Source organism: Acomys minous (genome assembly GCF_964271855.1).
Source record: "Acomys minous genome assembly, chromosome: 4".
In the NCBI taxonomy this organism is placed as follows: Eukaryota; Metazoa; Chordata; class Mammalia; order Rodentia; family Muridae; genus Acomys; species Acomys minous.
Window position 1 is genome coordinate 86,294,271 of NC_140486.1, and position 21,006 is coordinate 86,315,276.

General features: G+C 45.3%; 1 protein-coding gene across 2 annotated transcripts; it reads right to left on the bottom strand.

The window, feature by feature from the left end:
- Nucleotide 1: 1 nt before the first annotated feature.
- On the bottom strand, nucleotides 2–20,890 carry TMEM237 (transmembrane protein 237). 2 transcript variants are annotated; one of them, XM_084778718.1, is made up of 13 exons: nucleotides 20,474–20,890; nucleotides 17,967–17,998; nucleotides 17,446–17,456; nucleotides 15,885–15,941; nucleotides 13,960–14,097; nucleotides 9,970–10,087; nucleotides 8,925–9,082; nucleotides 6,492–6,615; nucleotides 6,063–6,254; nucleotides 4,786–4,859; nucleotides 3,696–3,786; nucleotides 2,665–2,786; nucleotides 2–673 (listed from the first exon to the last, which is right to left on the bottom strand). In XM_084778718.1, exons 1-13 carry the CDS (start codon nucleotides 20,513–20,515, stop codon nucleotides 612–614), a joined length of 1,221 nt encoding a protein of 406 aa, XP_084634844.1. In that variant the 5' UTR covers nucleotides 20,516–20,890; the 3' UTR covers nucleotides 2–611. The 2 variants fall into 2 exon arrangements, with proteins under 2 accessions (XP_084634844.1, XP_084634845.1); XM_084778719.1 differs by lacking the exon at nucleotides 20,474–20,890 and adding an exon at nucleotides 19,901–20,057.
- Nucleotides 20,891–21,006: the final 116 nt, after the last annotated feature.

The window sequence follows — 21,006 nt, forward strand, 5'->3', positions numbered from 1 at the left end:
CTTCAGTGTATAAACATTCTTAAAGAGATATATTTGCTTTATTAGCCATAAAGTAAAATATCTGTCAATGACAGCATAATTACAACATAATTATTACATGATACACAACACTAGCCAGATTCAGAGATCATGAATTCTATGCTGCAGTGTGTTCAATGAGGAGATGTCAAAAATATAAAACAAGGGCATTTTTCCTTCTACCCTAGTCTCTAGATTTACATTCAAACATGATGTATATCTTTTAACCCTGGAGTTAAGGCTTTTCTACATTGGTGCTTTTTAGTTAATGATTATGAACACAGCAGACTGGAGAGAACAGGAAACAAGCGCTTTCAGCTGCTTCCTTCAGCCCAGTATCCCTGGACCACTAAGGTGGTAACAACAGAGTGTAATGTTTGCTATAAAGACAAGACATAAGTTAAACGCTTTTCATAATCTCCAGAAGCATTTCAGCATCATATAACAAAAGCTCAATTATAAACACACCCACATATCTTATAAAAATACACTTGAAAACACAAGTGGGGAAATACGGATGGTCACTGTGGTAGAGGCTCGCGGTTCCTTTCTTGGGGTGCTCCCAGGCCTTTACTAAGGCGAAGGGGTCGGCACTATGAGGGTGCTTGGATTCTCTTGTCAGGGTACTCGTTCACATCAGAGAAGAATATTAACTCTGGAGAAGAAAATGAACATATTATACTTAAAACATTTCCCCGGCTCCTCACACAGTTTTGCAGCTTAGCCACCGTCTGCTGAAATACTGACTCATGCACAGTACTCAAGTACAAGAACGAATTATTCAGGGAGGTTTTAATCTAAAAGCTAAGCTGGTAGCAAATGCACATGTTCTATAATTTTAGAAATTCAAGTTTTAAATTTATTATAAGCCTCTTAAAAACAAAATATGCATAACACATAAGACAATACAACACATCTTACCAAGAAAATTAAGTCAACTAGGGCCATTAGAAGAGCTCAGTCTCTAATGATCAGGTAGTTTAAAGTGCAGGGGAGAAGTGGAAGGATCCAGAACTCACACTGTGTGTCCTTTACTAGGGCTACCCCATTTCACCCCCAGAAGGCCCAATGAGCTAGGTATGACGTCATTTTGTTTTCACTTTTTAGATTATACCCTTAAAAGGCAGCAGGTTCCTGGAATTCTTGCTATGCATTATACACAGTATGATGGAGACAGAACCCGGCACAAGACGGCCAGTAGTCAGTCCCAGCAGCGATACAGAGTGCCACCAGTTGACATTTTCATAACTAAACTATTATTTCACAAAGAAATAGAACTTATTATTAAATTGCTAAGAAATATAAAAAAGGGAAACCTTAAAAATACAGAAAATAAAAGTCCTCAGATATAAGACATTAGATAAAAAAAATTATTTGAATGTCCAAAACTGTATCTCATGAGAAAAACAAAACCAGCAAAATACATAACGTGCAACATTTTGTGTATGAGTAGATGTGTAGTATGTCCATGTTCCTATGCGTGTATGTACACACATGCAGACAGCAGAGGTTGGTGTCGGGTGTCTTCCTCTGTCACTCCCCACACTGTTTTTGAGACAGGGTCTCTTATTGAGACAGGGTCTCTTAGGGGACCAGGATCCTGTCAGCTCAGCTGGCCCGGCTGGCCCGGCTGGCCGTGAGCTCAGGGGTCCACCTGCCTCTGCCTCCCTGTGCTGCGATGCAGGTCGCAGGTTGCAGGTCCTGGAAATCTAAATTCAGTGCCTCGCATTTGTATAACAAGCCCTCGGGCAACTGACCAGCTCCCAGGCCCAGAGCCCAAGATACAGCAAACTGAAGAAAGCAGCAGGGTAACTAGTGGAACAGCACGAGACTCACAGCGCAGAAACATGCATTCCTGAACAAATACAGAGGAATATATTCTGGATTGTTAGACTATGGTAACACGGACATATGGAAAACACAACTGGGCCAATAGGCTGCGTATTTATGTAATACCCATATATACATATTTTTACATCTATAAGTGTAACAAAAATGTACATAAGGTCACAAATTTGGAAGGAGGGACAGGGGAGAAGTTAGCGGGGGAAAGAAAGGGTGGAAATGCTGTAACTACAGTGCTCAGGGGTGAATGGGTGAAAATGTGGATGCCCAGTCAAGAAAGTACCACATCACGCAGGTACCGATGTCCTGGAGCATTTGCTGATGCGCCAGCTGTCTGCTATCAGGGGCGTCCTTCTTTGGGTGTTCTAGAAAGAGCCTTGGGTCTAGGGACTAGTGACCTCACTGGGCACTGGGCACATGAAAGGTAAAATAAGAAAACACTATTAGTTGATGAAACAAGAGTCTGCGCTGAGGAGATGAGACTCACTCACTAGTGTGTGACAGAGCCATACTGATGAATCTGCCTTCATCAAAGTGAAGACGACTGAGTGTGACGAAAGCAGAGTCAGCAACATCTGAGCATTGCCAGAAGGCACACCTTCCAGAAGGACAAGGACCCTCAGTAGTGGCGCCAGGCTCCAACTCTCTAGGTCTGTCTCTTCTGTCATTCTGAGACCTGGTTGTTTCCATTGTCCTAGTATTTTATTTTAAATTTATTGTTATTATTGTTGTTGTTGTTGTTGTATTGGAAGACTAATTATGAGAGAAGCCACAGCACACTTATATCTTTTTAGTTTATACCTTCACTAAGATCCATGCCTGGCCTGTAAGACAAAAAGAGCCAGGATAATCCAACCAGAAGGGCCACCACCAGATTTACTATGATCCAGGGCATAAGAATCTGTTCCTCAACTTCTGCTGCCCTGGAGAAGAGAAATGCTCATTAGAAATGCCTTCATTTTTGCTCCCATGCCCAAATGTTAAATATTTTCTAAACATTCAAAAAGCAGTCCTCTCCCAGAGAATAGCAAATACAAAATAAAGTGTGATGCTCCTAAAAGCAAGCAAACAACAACAGAAGAAACCCTGCCCTCGCCTGTAGAGTCTAAACAGACCTCTGCACATCTGTGTGAAAGCCAAGTAAGTATCCCCTGCAAGAGTCCCAACAATTTCCCTCACGATGTCATGGCAATATTCTTCAATGGACACACTTGTTTCTCTCCTAGCCCACTTCTAGCCACTCTCTCAAAAGAGACTTCCATTCATTTAAACTGGACTTTCAGCCATCTGGTCAACCCAGCAGCTGGCCACTCATCTGTGGATGCTAGTTCTTCCACGTTCTCTTCCTAGCATTAGTCATTTCTTGGGCTCTATTCTCCACCACCGTTCGGTGGTATTTGGCTCTCGGCCTGTGGTAAAGGCAGAGAACACCTCCAGTCCATCATAGGATGACTTGAAGAGTTTAAAATATGTTTGAAAAGAAGATACTTCATGTAGACATCCAGGCATAAGCTGGGTGTGGTGGCTTGTGCCTGTAATCGCAGCACTTAGGAGGCACAGGCGGTAAGATCAGGGGTTCAAAGCCAGCCTCAGCTACATACGGAGTTTGAGCTACTTGAACTACATACCAAAAAAGAAAGAAAAAAAAGCAAGGATATAAAAAGGTCATTATCCATTAGCCAACAGAACAGGTATTTTCTTGTCATGGCTCATTATAAACAGAAATGTGGCCTTTTTATGATCTATGGCTGAAAATATGGAAAGGTATCATTACCCCCACCCCCACTGCTACTGTTACCATAACAACTGCTAATATTACTAGGAATTCTTACCGGAGGCTCCCATTAACAGAAGGTGTGTAAAGGTGGATTTTGTCACTTGTCACTTGCTGACTCAGAGAAAGTATGAGAGCAGTAAAGTACACTGAGGAGGAAAAGTAAAATTACAAATCATGTTAACTCCTGCTTATACTGAATTTATAAGTCCTTTAAGGTCAAAATAATCCACACTTTGGTGAATGGTTATGTAAAAGAAATTCATTTAACTTCAATCGGCAGCTTTTTATTACTTGGGCATGACTACGGTACAGAGTGTAACAGATGGGCACCACCTGATCATTAGAACTGGCGAGAAGGAGCCTAGAAGGTCTTTTAAGGAGTTAAATGAGTTGTTCAAGGTCCTCAAACTAACTTTAATAAAATTCTTATAACCTACAACAAGATGTATTGTAGATTGCCAGAAATACAAACAGTGGTACTCATTACTAACTGGCCACGCCAGCGACGTCGGCCTAACGGCAAGTTGAAAACACAGACGATAAATACGTAACAAAGGCCAACAACCTGTACTTGTTATTTTGGGTGCAGGACATTAAACCCAGGACCTCACGTATAAATTCAACGTCTGAAAGTCGTTTAGATGACTTGTAATCCAGGCAGAGCGGTGCACGCTTGCAAATCCCAGCACTCGAGGGAGAGCAAAGAGGATGAGGAGTTCAAGGCTATCCTCAGCCACACAGGCCAGACTGAGCTATGTAAGCAATCCTGCCTCAAAATGAAAGCAAAAAGAGCGCTATCAAAATTATTCCTACCATGATTTAAGTTGCAAATTTGTTGATCTGTAAATAATGGTTTATAAGAAAAAAATAATATAAAACTTCTGTAAAAATAGTTTTCTTGATTCAAAATGACAGAACTGTTCCTCAATTTTAACATAGTAGGTGCTGGAGAGATGGCTCAGAGGTTAAGAGCACTGTCTGTTTTTCCACAGGTCCTGAGTTCAATCCCACAACCACATGGTGGCTCATCTATGAAGAGATCTGCTGCCCTCTTCTGGCGAGCAGGCAGCCTTGCAGGCAGACCACTGTACAAACAATCAACCAATTAATTAAAGATTTACCATAGTTATCAAAGTATTACTTACAGAAAGAAGCTAAAGCTGTTGGTTCCAGGGCCAAAAAATTCCGGATTGCTACTGATGTTTTAGCAAAGTCGGTCCTAGGATGAGACGTGAAAGCTTTGTCACTGCGGCTGGAACACAGCACACCTTTACCTCCCGCGCTGGCTTCCCTCCTCTGCTCTCTGGCAGCCGGGCCGCTGTCCCTTACCAGTCTCTAAGAAGCTCAAGTTTAACCTTAAACATGAAAGACCATCTACCTTATTTACAAAGGCCATGGAAAAACAAGTCTAACACGAAGACTATTTAGTATTACAACACATGAATAAACAATTTAACCCTAATCTGCAAAATCATTACCCTCCTCCTCCTCCTCCTCCTCTTCCTCCTCCCAGTAGACTGTTAGGCTGCAGTGCGGGCTGCTTTCTGTCAGCCTGACACTGGCTAGAGTCTGAGGGAAACTCCACTCTGAATGAATGACTCCATAGGACTGGCCTGCAGGCAAGCCTATGGGAGCATTTTCTCGAATGGATGCGGGAGGGTCCAGCTCACTGTGGGTGATGGCATCCCTGGGGCAGGCATCCCTGGAGCAGGCATCCCTGGGGCAGGCATCCCTGGGGCAGGCATCCCTGGGGCAGGCATCCCTGGGGCAGGCAGCAAGGCTCCTGACTCCAGGTCCCCGCCCTGCTGAGTTCCTGCTGTGGGTGTGGTTTGCTCAGGGTTTTACCACAGAAACAAAGAAGCAAACTGTGACAATAACTAGGAAGGGTGTGCGTGGTGTGTGTGTGTGTGTGTGTGTGTGTGTGTGTGTGTGTGTGTGTGTGACTTTAATGTAGGCAGGTGAGTGTATACACATGGGCACGTGTGCACGCACGCATGTACGCCCCCCACCCCCACACCATGAGCTATGGTGTGCATGTTCAGGCAGAGGACAACTGTAGGAATCGGCTGTCTCCTTCCACCATGGGGTCCTGGGTAGCAAGCTCAGGACGGCAGGCCTCTTTACCCAGAGCTGTCTCTCCAGCCCTGGCGAGTTTTTAAAAATAGGGTTGACTTGGGTTCCCCAAAATAAGTGGTGAACGTGACGTCACTTGGAATCAGGGTCTCTGCAGACACAGTGAAGCCGAGACAAGGCCATGCTAACCCAAAGGCTGGGTTAAAAACTGACAGCATTAGTATTCTATCGACCTATCTGGGAAAGTCAGAGTTCGCGACACATTTTGTTCACCATTTTTACAGGAAGGAAGGTGAGAACCATTTCTACAGGAAGGAAGGTGAGAAGGCCCCGCGGTCACCAGCCTCACCTGTCAAATGCCGAAACTGTACTTAACGCCAGAAGCAGGTAGAGAAGGCTCTGGAACGGGTATGCCAAGGGCTTGTAGTGCTGCAGAAGGCCGGGGAGGTCAGACAGCTGGTCTCCCGCGAGAACGTAGATCACAACGATGTTCCACACAGCACAGCCAGCCAAGAAGCCGTGCGAGAACAGACCGACCATCCTGCACACAAAAAGTCATGTGTCAGCCACTAAAAGAAAATGCTAACGTATTTTTTAAATCCCTTCAAATATAATACAATTTAATATATTATGGAAAGAACAAGTAGAACTTCTACAAAAACAAATCCATGTAACATTTTAATTTTGTTTAACGTATGTAATGGCCAAGACTCTTCCTTTTGTTTTACATAGTGAAATCCAATTAACATTTGCTTAATGAACGTCAACAGAAGGCCACCTGAAAGCTCGGTGTACCACAAGGGCCACATCACGGGTGGTCCAGGATGGCTTCGTGTCCATCGGCATCTCTATGTTTTCTGTGGTCTTTATCAACTCTGAACGATCCGCCGCCTGAAATCTCCCTGGGGGTGCAGAGCAGAAAGAACACAATTACTAATGGCCAGCAAGAAAGAACCCACTCTGCATGTAAGAGCCTCGGCCAGGCTAACAGTGCTGCGAGCCTGTCGCCCCAGCACGGGGAGCACCAGCAGCAGGGTCGGGAGTTCCAGGCCGCTGGGCTCCATGGGTAAGAGTGATCTTCCAGGAGCCTTTGTTCAGGTCCCATCTGCAACTCTAGGTCCAGTGAGATCTGGCACCTCTGGCCTCCACAGGGACTTGCACATACATCCACATACCCACACACAGATTCACACACAACATATAATTAATTGAAATAAAAGATAAAATCTTAGAAGAAAAAAAGGAGCCTGCAGGATGGCTACTGAGGTAAAGGGCTGCCTCAGACCAAGCCTGCTGACCTAAGCGTGGTCCCTAGACCCACCCAGAGGCAGAAGGGCAGAACTGACTCCACAAAGTTATCCTGAACTCACGTGCGTGTCACTGATCTACATCACACACAAGGTACACATGCCTAAAAAAAATTAAAAGGAGGCATGACAGTAAGGTTGAATTTATTTATTTATTTATTTTTGGTTGTTTGAGACAGGGTTTCTCTGTGTAGCCTTGACTGTCCTGGACTCACTTTGTAGACCAGGCTGGCCTCGAACTCACAGCGATGCGCCTGCCTCTGCCTGCCGAGTGCTGGGATTAAAGGCGTGTGTCACCACCCCCAGCTCATTTTTTGTACTCTTAAGAATTATTCTTCACTATGACTTTTCTTCTTCTTTTTCTTTGGCCACTTAGACATATAATTTCTTCAACTTAAAAAAAAAATAATGCAACCAGGGATAGTGGCACACCCCTGTAACTCCAGCACTCAGGAGGCAGAGGCAGGTGGATCCTGACAGAGAAACCATGTCTTGAAAAAATAAAATAAATAAATAAATAAATGAAAGAAATAAAAGGAAAAAAAAAAAGCAATGCCAATAAGCTTTCCTCTCAATCCAAAGCTAATGTTAAAATAACAAGTTTAGGAATCAACTGTATTTAATACTTTAACTGTACTTAATAAAATACAACAATAAACTTCCAACTCAGAATTAAATTTAAAAGCCTCTAGCATGACAGTCTATAAAAGTAATTTAAAGACTTTAGGTATATTAACATTAGAATGTTTGGGAGTAGAGAAATGGCTCAGAGGTTAAGAGCACTGGCTGCTCTTGCAGAGAACCTGGGTTCAGTTCCCAGCACCCACATGGTGGCTCACAGCCACTGTAATGCTAGTTCCGAGGATTAGATGCCCTCTTCTGATCTTTGAAGGCACAAGATACAAATGCAATACCCATAGGCAAAACACTCGTACACATAAAATAAAAAATAAATAGGTTTTTAAAAATAAGTCATGTTTTAGTGTTTTAAATACTTATTATACTGTCAAGGCAAGCTATTATTTGAAGAAAGTCTTTGGAATTCTGGGGAAGATGTTGGAGTGTGCAGCCCAGCTTTCTGTCCTGGAGGGAAGAAGTGGGGCACTCCACAAGGTTCTGAGGTTCGGAGTGGGGGTGGGACGTCACACTTGCAGTGTGGCTGGGCGGTTTCTTCTGTAGGGCAGCGATCTAGGACTGGACCAGGAGCAGACCAGACTGCATTTCAGTTACCCTCACAAAGCCCATCGCGCAGATATTTTAAAGGACGAAAGAGTAATTAATTTTCTCAAAAATGATCAGTTACTAAAATAGGAAAGTTTTTACACTAAAGGAAACAAGAATAAGACTGACTGGGTCACGTGGCTCTAAAAAAGCATGTAGGGGGTGAGGGGACGGCCTGGTTAGCAGACTCCTTGCCTTGCAAGCACAAAGACCCGACCCTTTAATCCCAAGAGCCTACCTAAAACTGCTATGCAGCTGGCCATGCCTGGAGTCCCAGCATTCAGAGGCTGCTACTAGGGCCTGGTGGCCAGCTAGTCTAGTTTGCTGAGCTCCAGCCCAAAGAGAGATCCTGTCTCAAAGGAGGCAGGGGGTATTACTTAAGTGTTACACCGAGCTGGGGAAGAGGAAACTTAAATCAGAATGTATTGTTTAGAAAAAATATATATTTTCAATTAAAAACAAACACACACACAACACAGATAGATAGATAGATAGATAGAAAGAAAGAAAGAAAATCCAGTTGGAAAGAAATAGTGTAATGATAAGTTTTATGTGTCAATTTGCATTGATATTTTTATTATTTCCTTCATTTAGGCCATCAAAACTATAATCACCAGGTTAAAGATAATCTATCCATGTACAATATTTAGAGCAATTTTATTCCAAAACCAGAAATTACTTACGGCTTTTTTCCACAAACACTTTGCCGACAGGCTGGCTAACTCCAGTGGGTGCCGTGAACCTAGAGTAACGTTCTAGGGTGCTTTGTTCATCAGTAATTATGTCTTCTTCTTCTACTCCTAGCTCATTAGCATACTGTGGTTCTGCTGGCTGGGTTCTCCTGAAATCAAGGACAATCTTCAGAAAAACTGGTAATTCCTAAAGACCCACATAAGAAATTACCCATGACTATAATGGAAAGAGTACTGAACGTGGAGTAAGAAAAAAAAAAAAAAAGATATGCTGTCTACTCAGATAGACTTGTTATTAAGGACCCACATTTCTGTGGACCTCGGTTATCTCATCTAGAAAAGTCATTGGCTGGACTAGATTTCTCCTCACATAAAATTATAAAATTCTGGGTTGGAGAGATGGCTCAGAGGTGGAGTGCACTGGCTGCTCTTCCAAAGGTCCTGAGTTCAATTCCCAGCAACCATATGGTGGCTCACAACCATCTATAATGAGATCTGGTACCCTCTTCTGGCCTGCAGGTGTACATGCAGGCAGAACACTGTATACATAATAATAAATAAATCTTTTAAAAAATTATAAAATTCTAAATGTAACTATTGTTTGTAGAGTCACTTTTAAGTACAAACATTAATGTTATATAACTTGCAGAATATTTTTAAAGTATGCCCTTGTATTTTATAGGAGACCTAATTTCCTATATGAAAACAGTGGTGATGCTTATTATAAAATACTTCAAATTCCATTAAATGAAAAAACAATCACATCTCCTCTTTAGTGATTAATCTTTCTCTCACATTTGACCACTTATATGAAAATACTCTGCCTAATGGTGATTTAGAGATAGGCTATTTCCGCACACTCTTCTTTTCTCTTTAGTGTTCTAGTCTTGTCAAATTCCCATCACACTGGTTTGTTTCTGTAACCCTACTTATCCAGCGTCTTCTAAGACCCGGTGAGGAGCTACTGCTTGGGATCTCCAAATTCAACCCCTGCACTAGCTCCGAGGACTAGCTCCAATGGTGAGTGGACCATTACTTTGCCTTCCTTCGCGGTTTAGGAAGCACTGCCTCCTCACGGGGCTCCACGTCAATGCCATTTTCATTCTGTAGTAAAGATGGACCAGACGGCTTTTCAGTGAAGGGAGTCTCCAACTCTGAAAATAAGATGTGTCACATGATCACAGGGTAGAAATAAAAGCAATACACGACTTTTGTGAGACAAGAGCACTTGAAGACTTTCACTTGGACCCATTCTTTTCTAAGGGCAGTGTAGTCAGGTGAGACAGGGTGGCATTATGTAGCCTCAGCTGCCCTGTAACTTCCCATGTAGATCAGGTTAACCTTAACCCACCATGCCCAGCTAGGATTAGATTTCTTAACTTTTTCCCATATTGGCTGGCATTAAAACTTGACATTATATATTTAAAGTACAGAAGTGTACATTTTGTTGTTGTTTTGAGACAGTGTTTCTTTGTGTAGCCTTCGCTGTCCTGGACTCACTTTATAGACCAGGCTGGCCTTGAACTCACAGAGATCTGCCTGCCTCTGTCTCCCCAAGTGCTGGGATTAAAGGCATACGCCACCATGCCCAGCTAGTACAGAATTATTTTACTGAAAAAGTTGGCCAGTGTGGCGGTGCATGCTTTTAATCCTAGTACTCAGAAGGCAGAGACAGGCAGATCTCTGTGAATTTGAGGCCAGCCTGGATTACATAGCAAACCCCCAGGCCAGCCAGGGCCACATAGTGAGAGCCTGTCTCAAGCAATATCCAACAAACCAAAACACTACTCCCCAGATTTGTGGCACCTCCAGGTTTGGCAACTTGCTGACAGGACCCATGGGACGCAGAAGTTATCACACTCACAATTACAGTTTAGTCCAGGAAAAGAACAAAAACAAAATCAGCAAAAGGAACCAGTCGTGGAGCAGACCCAGGAGAAACAGGCCCAGTGCCCAACAGTCCTCCATCAGTGGAACCAAACAGTGCCTGTTAGTCCAGCAGCGAGTGCTCACAGCGCAGGAGGTGCAGTTTCTGCAGGGAAGCTGACTACAGACTCAGTACCCAGGGTTTTACTGACAACTAGTTACACAAATTAAGAGTCACCAAACTCTCAGAGTCCCAGAAGGGAAGCACGTGCCCACCATAAATTACAGCACAGGCACAAAGGCACAGTGAGCCACCCCTACAGGCTAGTACGGTTTTGTGTTGAGTATGGGGAACTGTTTATCATCCAAGTTTCCCAAAGCAATGGGCCAATCAGACAAGCAGGCTTTCTTTCTAAGAGCGCAGAGGTCATACGGCCTTACCTTGTCTCCATCCAGCGGAGCCATTAAGTTCAAACAAGTCAACTACGGGGTCATCTAACCGCTAGCTTTCTTCCCATCTGAAAATACTAGTTCCCCAAGATGAACTAAACGCCTCAAATTCTGTTTTAGGAAAAACAAAAGCCTAGGCTAGAAAGGCAATATAGGCAGAACAGTACACAGTGGTCATTCTCAGTCAAACAAAGCAAGAACCAGAGCTGTAAAGTCCTAAAAATATAGGACTACGGAAGGACGGACATAGCTCAGCTGGTAGAGTGCTCGCCTAGCATGCACAAGGCCCTGGGTTCAGTCCCCAGCACTGCAAAAACCAGGTGTGGAGACTATAACCCAGCAGCCAGAGGGGGTGAGGAAGGAGGACCACAAGGTCAGGCCCACCCTCAGCTACAGAGCGAGGCGAGTCTGGGCTACCCAACTCCCTGTCTCAGAAGAAAAGAAAGCACTAAAACACGGGCCCCGCAGGGCTGAGTGCATCTGAGAAACGGCAGCGACAGCTTCCCGTGGACCGCTCCTTTGGTCCGACTCTTCTCGGTGGTTTTGTTTTACTTTCGGCTTTCCGCTGGTTGGGTTGGTTTGTTTGTTTTTCTCTTCTTTTGTTTTGTCTTTTTGAGACAGGGTCTTACTACTTGGCCCACAGTGACCTGGACCACATGGTCCTTCTGCCTCAGCCACAAAAGTGATGAGAAGACAGGCACATGCCACCGCAGCCAGCTGGCCCCAGAACTTTCTGAAAATGGCTAAGCCATCTTCATACAGATGCCCTTCACAAACTAGGAATTAGTATCATCTCGACTCTCAAATCTGTATCCTGAACATGTGATTAAAGCCTTGCTTTCATCAGTGTCCATCTAATTCGGGTGATTAAGTAGGTCGCATCGAGCGAGCCCAGCTCATGGGTGTCATCGGGGCTTTCCCTCTGCCCTTCCAGTGTCCCAGGCACTGTGGCACCCACTCCGGTGCCTCCCAGAACTGCGCTGTGTTCTCCTCGCTTCTCACTCCTGCCGCTCTGCTCCCGGAGTCTTTCTCTATGACCAGTCCCTGCTGCTCTCCAGGAACGCAGTAATTAATCACTCAGGGAAAACGCTTCGAGTTAGAGTCTCCTCAAGGGCTAATTTGTGTTAAGAGTGCACAGCTAACCTCGTATTTACTCCTTCCCTTTGTTTTATGTTAATAAAGACAGTCCACTGTCCTTTTCTAATTACTATAAAAGTAATATGTGAAGAAAAAAATTCATTTTGTTCTTCCCTGTTTAAAAAAAAAAATTCTAATCCCTGTTAGCACTACTAAGTTTTCCAGTGTTTTCACTGTGTATGTGTGCTGAGACTTATTGTGCTGAGACTTATGTTGAATTACGCTGCAGAAATGCAAGTCAAAAACCCCAGAAGCTGCCAACATTGCTTTATTTGTAAATGGAGTGTTCGCAGACATAAAGAAGTTAAGACGCGGTTGTGCCGGGTGAGGATGGACCCCAAATCCAATGACTGGTGCCTTACACAAAGAGGATTGGGGAAACAGACACAGTGAAAAAGATGGAGATGGGCAGAGCCTGGCGTTAGGCGCCCACTGCCAAGGATGCTGAAGACCAGCAACCACCACCATAAGTCCCGAGGGGCAGGGAAGGCACCTCCCTAGAGCTTCTGGAGGTAGTCTGGCTGGCCTCGTGGACGCCTTGATTTTGGCCTTCTATCCTTTAGAACCATGGAGAAACAAAAGTTGGTTGTTTGAAGTCTCCTAGCATATGGCAACTTGTTATAGCAGCCACAGGAAATCAAGAAAGTATATTTTTATAAAAGTGAGACCCCCCCCCCCTCAATGCGTACTGTTTTATAATCGCCATTGCTAACTCAACAACACTTTGCGGATGGTTTCCCAGGACCCTGGTTCATTTGAACTATCCTAGCCTCCTAACCTGCACTTGCTCCACACTGACTTAGTGACACTGGGCTTTTTTGGCCAGGATCACAGTGCTCTGGTGGGTGCCCGTGTCTACTTCTAGCCTAACATCCTTTGACTGTATCAATTACTGTAGCTGCTTCTACCCCGAGACATTGGGACAGGCTGAGGCAATTATGCTCCTGTTTCTGTATGAGTGACCCATTCCCATCAACACTGGACTTCAGTTGGGTACTTTGGTCTTTCCTGAGACAAGAAACTCACTATGCAATACTACACCTTGCAATCCTCCTGCCTCACTCAGCCTTGTAAGTGCTGGGATTACAGGTATGTGTACTGTGCGCAGCTCAACACTAGAGTTTCAGATTTAAAAAAACAAATAGCATTGCCAATTTGATACACACACACACACACACACACACACACACACACACACACACACACACACCCCATATCCTTGTTTATATTGAGAGCATTTCCTGAATCACAGATACTCAATAAATGGTGGCTGTTGCTTTATTTGACAATTGTTAGTACAAAGCTCATCCTACTCATCAGAGATGTCCACTTCACTTGCTAAATTCTTTCACGCACTGAGATCTGAGCTTCCTGCTTTAGGCCTAATTTTTTATTTATTTTTCCTTCTCCTCTCATATACTACATATACATGACCAAAGAGGCCTGAACAGGGGTCTGCATCATTGGGGCTGAAGTGGTGGGTATTTTAAGGAAGAAAGCCAGAACCTGCCTACGGGCACAAGGTTCAGAACCACAGGCCCTGTCGCAGCCTAACCTTGGTGTCCTCACGTACCAGGAGGCGGTCTTATCTTCTTCTGTCTCCTCTGACCAGCAGCCTCTGGGTACGCCTTGGGCTCTGCAGCTGGTGGCTCACTGCTCTCAGACCGCCTGGCGGCAACAGGCTCAGCAACACCTTCCAAAGAAGCCGTAGCTACAGGAGGACAGGGGGAAAGGTGTCAACTTGAGCAGAGACCACCGAGTTAGAAAGATGGGACGGGGGTACCTGCACTGTTTTCTGCGTCTCACCACCTTCTCTTTTCTGAAGTGTACCTCAGTAACGACTTCACACCCCCTCACCTCTAACTTTGGGCTTTATGCTGAAAAGAAATAACATGGAAATAGGAAAGCTGAGGAAAAGAGGAGGGCTAAAGAGAAGACCAACATAACAGAGGGGAGATTGCCTCAGGACATTCAGAACACTCAGCAAAGTGCAAAGAAATTAAAACTGATACAGACATCGCTCTTGTCCCTGCCCTAAGAACTGTGTCAGCTTCTACAGTCTATTCCTTCACAGTCAGTCAGCACATGGTGACGTCATCGGGAATCATTAACTGGGGTTAACAGATCTCTTGGGAGTTTCAACTCCCCCCCCCCCCAATGAAATCTTTTAACCAAATTTCAACATCATTTGGGAAATTTGAATCATTCTTGACGATCTTCTCTTGCCTACTGCTACTCCTTGCAAAAGAAAAAGAAAAGCTGAAAAACAAGGGGGGGGGGGGATATTCCCAGCCTCACTAGTGTTTAGAGGAGGCTAAGTCTGCGCTCCAGATGCAGGTTAGTGGAAGACCATGTGCAAAGCCTGTAGGGAGGGCCTGGGTTCTCCTAGCGCTGGGAAAAATGGCTGAGAAATGTACATAGAAAATAATTCAGTGAATTAATGACTGACATTGTCATGCTTTATTAGGGATTTAGAGAAGGTGACACTCCCAATCTTTATGATGGCAGAAAATAACAGAAACCTCCTTGAAGGCAAGTTAACAGAACCCATTTTTTTGTTTTGTTTTTGTTTTTGAGACAGGGTTTCTCTGTGTAGCCTTGGCTGTCCAGGTCTTGCTTTATAGACCAGGCTGGCCTGGAACTCACAGAGATCCGCCTGCCTCTGCCTTCCCGAGTGCTGTGACTACAGGCGTGCACCACCGCACCCAGCTCAGGACCCATATTATCAACAGTACAAATCCTCCCATTGCTAGCAAGCCTTGCTTTACCTTTGCCCCACCACCTACTACTGTATGCAGAACTACAACCCTCCTTGGAATGAAATCTTTAAGTAAATTAAATGATATTGAGATAGATTAAATCATATTATAATACTACGAAGTCACTACTTAGGGACACCTAGAATGCTCTATAAAGAGCCAAGGCAGTACCTACAGAATGATTCCTTTTTTACAAGAAAACAAAACAACACTGCACAGACCTTTTAGGCTTGTGATCGGGGCTAAGGAAAGAGTAAAATTAAGACATCAAGCCCACGGGGGAAAAAAATGAAAACCAAAAACTGATGAGTTCTCCATGTGTTGAGTCTAAGTTACTCCCAGGCCACCCAGGGCGACCCGTTAGGCAACTGTGGCAACAGGGGTTCATGGGCCTGCTTGTGATTAAAGCTGGAAGACGTGGGTGACGCGACCCTGCTTTCAGGGTCTCGCTCTAACCCAGAATGGGAAGTTAAGGATCCCAGGTCTCTAAATCCATCATGTGCTCACGGGTCCAGAGCCGAGCGGAGCTCCAAACCACTTGTTATCTAGGGACAAAGACCAGAAGAGCCCAGCACTACCGTCAAAGGAGTCACAGGACTTTCTTCTCTGAACACATGGCCCTGATCCCTGTGCCCAGCATCTTAGTGATCTGATGCCCTAGAACTTCTGTAATTTGTGATGCTGACCATGCTAAGGTTCCTGGGAAACCTGTGACCTCCTGTCACACACAGCATCTTACCTAGTGTGCTTTTCGTTCTGGATTTCTTTTTCTTAGGGTGACTAAGCGGAATATCATCTATAAAACAAAAAGGACAACCACAAAGGCAGAGTCAGCTGGAACACAACTTTCGATGAAGAAGGCTCTTCCCTCCCTTCTCTGGAGTCAACCAGTGTTTGCCTATGAGGGGAGGAAAAGTAAGAAACCGAGGAGGCCAAAGCCAGCCACTGCTGGTCACAGCATGGTGTCAGTGGTAAACTGCTGCTCAGTGTTGTTTACAACTGTGACTTACCAAGTGGGCTCAAGATATGTCTACCTTGCCCAGTGTGGTGGCTCACACCTTTAATCCTAGCACTTGGGAGGCAGAGGCAGGTGAATCTCCATGAGTTCAAGACCAGCCTGCTCTACAAAGCAAATTCAGGACACCCAGGGCTACACAGAGAAACCCTGTCTTGAAAACCTAAAAGAAGAAAAAAAGAAAAGAAAAAGAAGCTGGGCAATGGTGGCACACGCCTTTAATCCCAGTGCTCTGAGGCAAAGACAGGTGGATCGCTGTTCGAGGCCAGCCTGGTCTACAAAGCGAGTCCAAGACAGCCAAGGCCACACAGAGAAACCCTGTCTCAAAAAGAAAAGAAAGAAAAAAAGAAAGAAGAAATGTCCACCTGGTCCAGTGCTGTCTCCAGCACCTGGCACTGAGGTACGCTCTAGACTCATTCTGGCAACACTGAAGGTGCCAAGCAGGGTGACGCCCCACCAGTACTTAGATGGGAGAAGTGCTATGTGTCACATTTGTGCCAGCTGCACATCCTACATATTAAGATGGCAGAACCATGTGACAAAAGCAGCCTCGGTCTCACCACACAACAACAATTGCTCTGGACTCTTGTCCAGTGCACTCTGCAATTAACCTAGTTGGGTTTTTCTCTTCAAAGGAAAAAAAAACTTAACATTTATTTATTTGGTATATGTGTTTGTGTGAGTGTGCTGGGCCAATCTTACATTATTTCTAACAAACCTGCAAGATATTAAGTGAATAAAAATTGTGGAGTTGGTAGTGTAGCAAAGCCTTGCCTACCTTGAATAAAGGAGAAGAGAAAACACACAGTCTATTATAGAGCTATAAGCGAGTCAAGGGTTACACTTTGGGGACAGCAAACAGCAATCTATTACTGTATATCACACATAACTTTACAGTGGCAGTCACAGGGGACTGTGATAACAAGTGGGTACTGTAACTTTATAGACTATACATTCAGGTTCAAGTCTAAGTAGAACTAAGGAATCAAATAAAATAATAACAATGAGACAAGGAGTGACCGTTACCCATGCTGGCCTTCTGGACTCAAGCAGCTCCCCTTCCTCAGCCTGTACGTGAGGGACTACAGGCGTAAGTCACTGCCCCAGATCCTGCCTTTCCCCATATGCGATCTAGGGAAGCCTCGAACTCACAGCCTCCCTGCCTCCGCCTGCCCAGAACTAGAGGTATGTGCCACTATATTTATCTTCACACTTACTTTAGAACACCAAATGCTACATTTAGGATTTTTGGGGGGGGGGGGGCACTAATAGTAAACTAACTCACCTTGAATGGCACTTCACATGGCCCCGATCAAATTTAGTCAGGAGGGAAAAAAGGAAGAAAGAAATTTAATTAGATATCTTACTGTCTGACTGAAAATCTACTTACATCATTACAACATCATTACGTATACTCTCTGCTAGTTTATAAATTAACTTATTATTTTAAGTAGTATGCTGTTTAATAGCACTACTAAAAATATTTTGAAAGCACAAATACATATTCTCTACTGTCTATTAATTAAAGGGACTGAGCAGATTAAGACCTCATCTTTGTCAGGGGTTATAATCCGCCAACACTCTGATAGAACTATCCCCCCACACACAGGGCCTCGGGAGAATTCTGGCCCACAGAAAGCTAGCACATTCACAACACACCCAATATTCCCATGATGCTGGGTTAAAGCTTTTCTATAATGACTTATAACAATTATTCCCATGACTCAAATTCAATTTTTGCCTCTAAATTTTTGGGAAGACTTTTCTTTAAAAAAAAAAAAAAAGATATGACTAAATCGTTTTTACCTTGGCACAGGTGGAAGGGCTCGTGGAGGACGCTATAGAGGTGGGGGGGGGAAGCAAAAACCTCATCAATAAAAGCTGGGTGCATCTTTCCTTCATTTACGTCAAGTACCAAAAAGCGACTCTTTTAAAAGCCCACTGCGCAGCTGTGACACATGGATCAGTACTTATCTTCAGACCTTTTACATCTGTTTATCAGTGAAACCTGGCAGGTGATGACGTAAGCTGATTGCTGAGCTGGTCTGTCATTTCTACAACCCACATGTGTTGTATTGAATTATCTGTATTATCTGTAGGCCTGGCTAGCAATCAATCAAGACACAGACACTTGTTATATTTTAAAATAGCCTTAGTTAACCTGGGGCAGGGCAGATATCAATCCTCTAAACCACCTCCCATGCCATCTGCTTCTAATAATTTCTATCAAGCTACCTTCCGTCCATAATCCCTCATACTTGCTAATGTTCTTCATCTGGACCAAATCCCCATTAATGCCGGCCACGTGCTTCTCTTCCATCTAACCCATGGACACCTTCCTTCTCCTTTCCCTCTTTTCGGGTCTCCTTCTTCCCAGGATTCTTCTGTCTTTCTCCCCCAAGCCCAGGACCCTTAGCCACGCCTACCTCCTTTGCCCTGCCCAGGTGGGATGGCTTTTTATTAATTATTAGCACCAAAATACATCAGACCACCCGCCAACACATGTAAAATTCTTTTTCTTTTTACATGTCAGCCAACCAGTCTGGCCTATTGTGACCGAAACACAGCTCACCTCCCTTCAGAGACCTCCCATTAGTGGTTAAGTATTGGAAGACAGTGTTACATATGCATTTAAAGCTAGACCGTCCCATACACGTGTGCGTAGATATGATAACTACATACGAAGAATGAAAAGTACTACTTTAGTTATGCAAAGTCTCTCTGAGGTTACTTGAGCTGAGACCTTCGTGATAAAGGAACCAAAAATGACAGGAAATGAGGAGCAACTGTTAAGGCTTTCAAGAAGGAATGGGCACGAAGTGCTCCAGGTAAAACAAGAGCTGCAAGACTAGAGCTCAGTGACAAGAGACAGCAGGGCAGAAGCCGGGTTAATTAGGTCCTTGCAGACCAAGGGCAGATATGGGTTTTGCTTTATTAAGTAGGAAGCCAACTAAGGTTTCGCACCACCAAGTAACATGCTGTTTTAAAAGTTACCTTAACTAGAAATAGAAGACATATTTTGGAACAGAAAGTATTGGGGAGGGGTGGGGTATAACTTACACCACTCTACCTAAGTAAGAAAAGTCATGCTTGCAAGTGCAGGGAGCATTAGTTAAGAAGCATTCTGAAATCTTTCAAAATAGAATAGTAAGTACTGAAGAAATGGCTTGGCCATTTAAGAGCACCCGGGATTAGCTCCCAGCACTTACAAAGCAGCTCACAGCCAGTTGCAGGAAAACGGACAGGCCCTTCTGGCTTCTGTGGGCACCAGGCACACAAGTGGTGCACATAGATAGATGCGGGCAAAACACTCATAAAACAAATAAATCTTTTAAAAAGAACTGAATACTAACAGCGGTGCCTACAAGTCAATTCAACATCCCAAGTGTCTCGCGCCTTATAGAAGGCACTGATTGCGAAGGCTTACATTTTAGATACTCTTGCTTGTCCCATTTAGCAATCCACTGTTGTATTTATTCAAACAGATTCGTGAGAATGCTACAAAGTTAAGAAACTGAAAGATGTCCCAATGCTACCCAGCAGTCAAAAAAAAGACGGCTGGGAAAGAACGGTGGTCCTACGAACGCGCTACTACTTTCGAGATGCTACGAAGTGGACCTAGTCCACTTGGTATTTCAAAGGTCCTGCAAAAACGACCCCTCTCGCCCATCTAGAAACTGCAACTCTAAGCCCCTCAAGAACAGGACGGCTTAAGTTAAGTCCCAGCAGCTCAACGGTACCTGAGGATCGCCAACCACCTGCTTCTTCCCCATCGCGTCTCCAGGGGCCCTGGCGGAGCGCAGGGTACCGCACGGCACCCGCCCGCTCCCGCCTCCCAGGCGCAGGCGCAGAGCGTCATCGGGCTGCGCCTGCCTCCCGGGCTGCTGGGCCCCGAGCGCCCCTACTCCTCGCGCAGGAAGTATTGGGGTGACCGAGACCGTACCCGGCCTGGTCCTTTCAAACTAAGCTTAATGAGAAAGCCTGAGCGTCGGCGGACGTCCAGGAGTGGAGAGGGTTCACCCACAGTTTCCCGGGAGGTCATCTTGGCTTGCGCGGGGGATGGCAAACTCCCCACCGGAAACAGCCTCCATTCTGGCTTCGCGGGGAGACGTTGTCATGGCAACGCAGACTAAGGCGCTGGGTTATTGGGTTGGACTCTGCCGGTTGGGAGAAGGAGGCAGTTACCTCACCGACCCGGCCCCGCCGCACCCCGCGGGTAGAGCTGTCCCCCGATCCTTGGCTCGGCGGTGTTCCCTACTGGTTAGGGCACCCCCATTTCCCCCACTCCGGGTCGTGCGACCCCCATCGCTCACCGCATGGCCCTCCTCCAGCGGAGGCCCCGAGTCAACCCTCATGATGCTTTCCTGCGGGGCTCCCTAGGCGCAACCGTCCGATCCCGAGGCCAGCTCCCCGTGACGCCTGGGCCTCCGGGGACCTGCGGGCGGCGGCGGCGGCGGCGGCGGCGGCGGCTTTGCGGAGCCTGGAGAGGCCACCACCCCGTGGCCTGGTTCCAGCCTGCCAGGACGCTGCCAGGAGGGCGATCCCAACAGCTGGGGTAGAGAGGATTTCTTTCACTGACAGGCCCAGATTCCTAGATACCCTGCTGGTCTAGGAGTGCAGCTTTTTTGATTTTTCACGACCAAGTTTCTCCGTTGTGTCCTTAGCTGTCCAGGGCTCACTTATGTAGACGGGGCTGGCCTCGCACTCAAAAGAGATCCTTGTAACTCTGCCTCTGCCTCCTGAGTGCTGGGATCACAGGCGTGCGCACACCGGGCCTGTCTGCTAGGAGTGTAAGTTTTATGTGCAGTTCTGATAGTTTCTTCAGTCGGGTCATTGTAAAAAACGG

What these genes read in the sequence shown, in the direction of transcription:
- TMEM237 (XM_084778718.1), bottom strand. Translation starts at nt 20,515, where the DNA reads ATGAGGGTTGACTCGGGGCCTCCGCTGGAGGAGGGCCATGCG. An exon ending in AAACCGCGAAGGAAGGCAAA is followed by an intron (nt 9,083 to 9,969) that starts GTAATGGTCCAC and finishes CCTTGATTTCAG; the next exon opens with GAGAACCCAGCCAGCAGAAC. An exon ending in AGGCATGGATCTTAGTGAAG is followed by an intron (nt 674 to 2,664) that starts GTATAAACTAAA and finishes TTTCTTCTCCAG; the next exon opens with AGTTAATATTCTTCTCTGAT.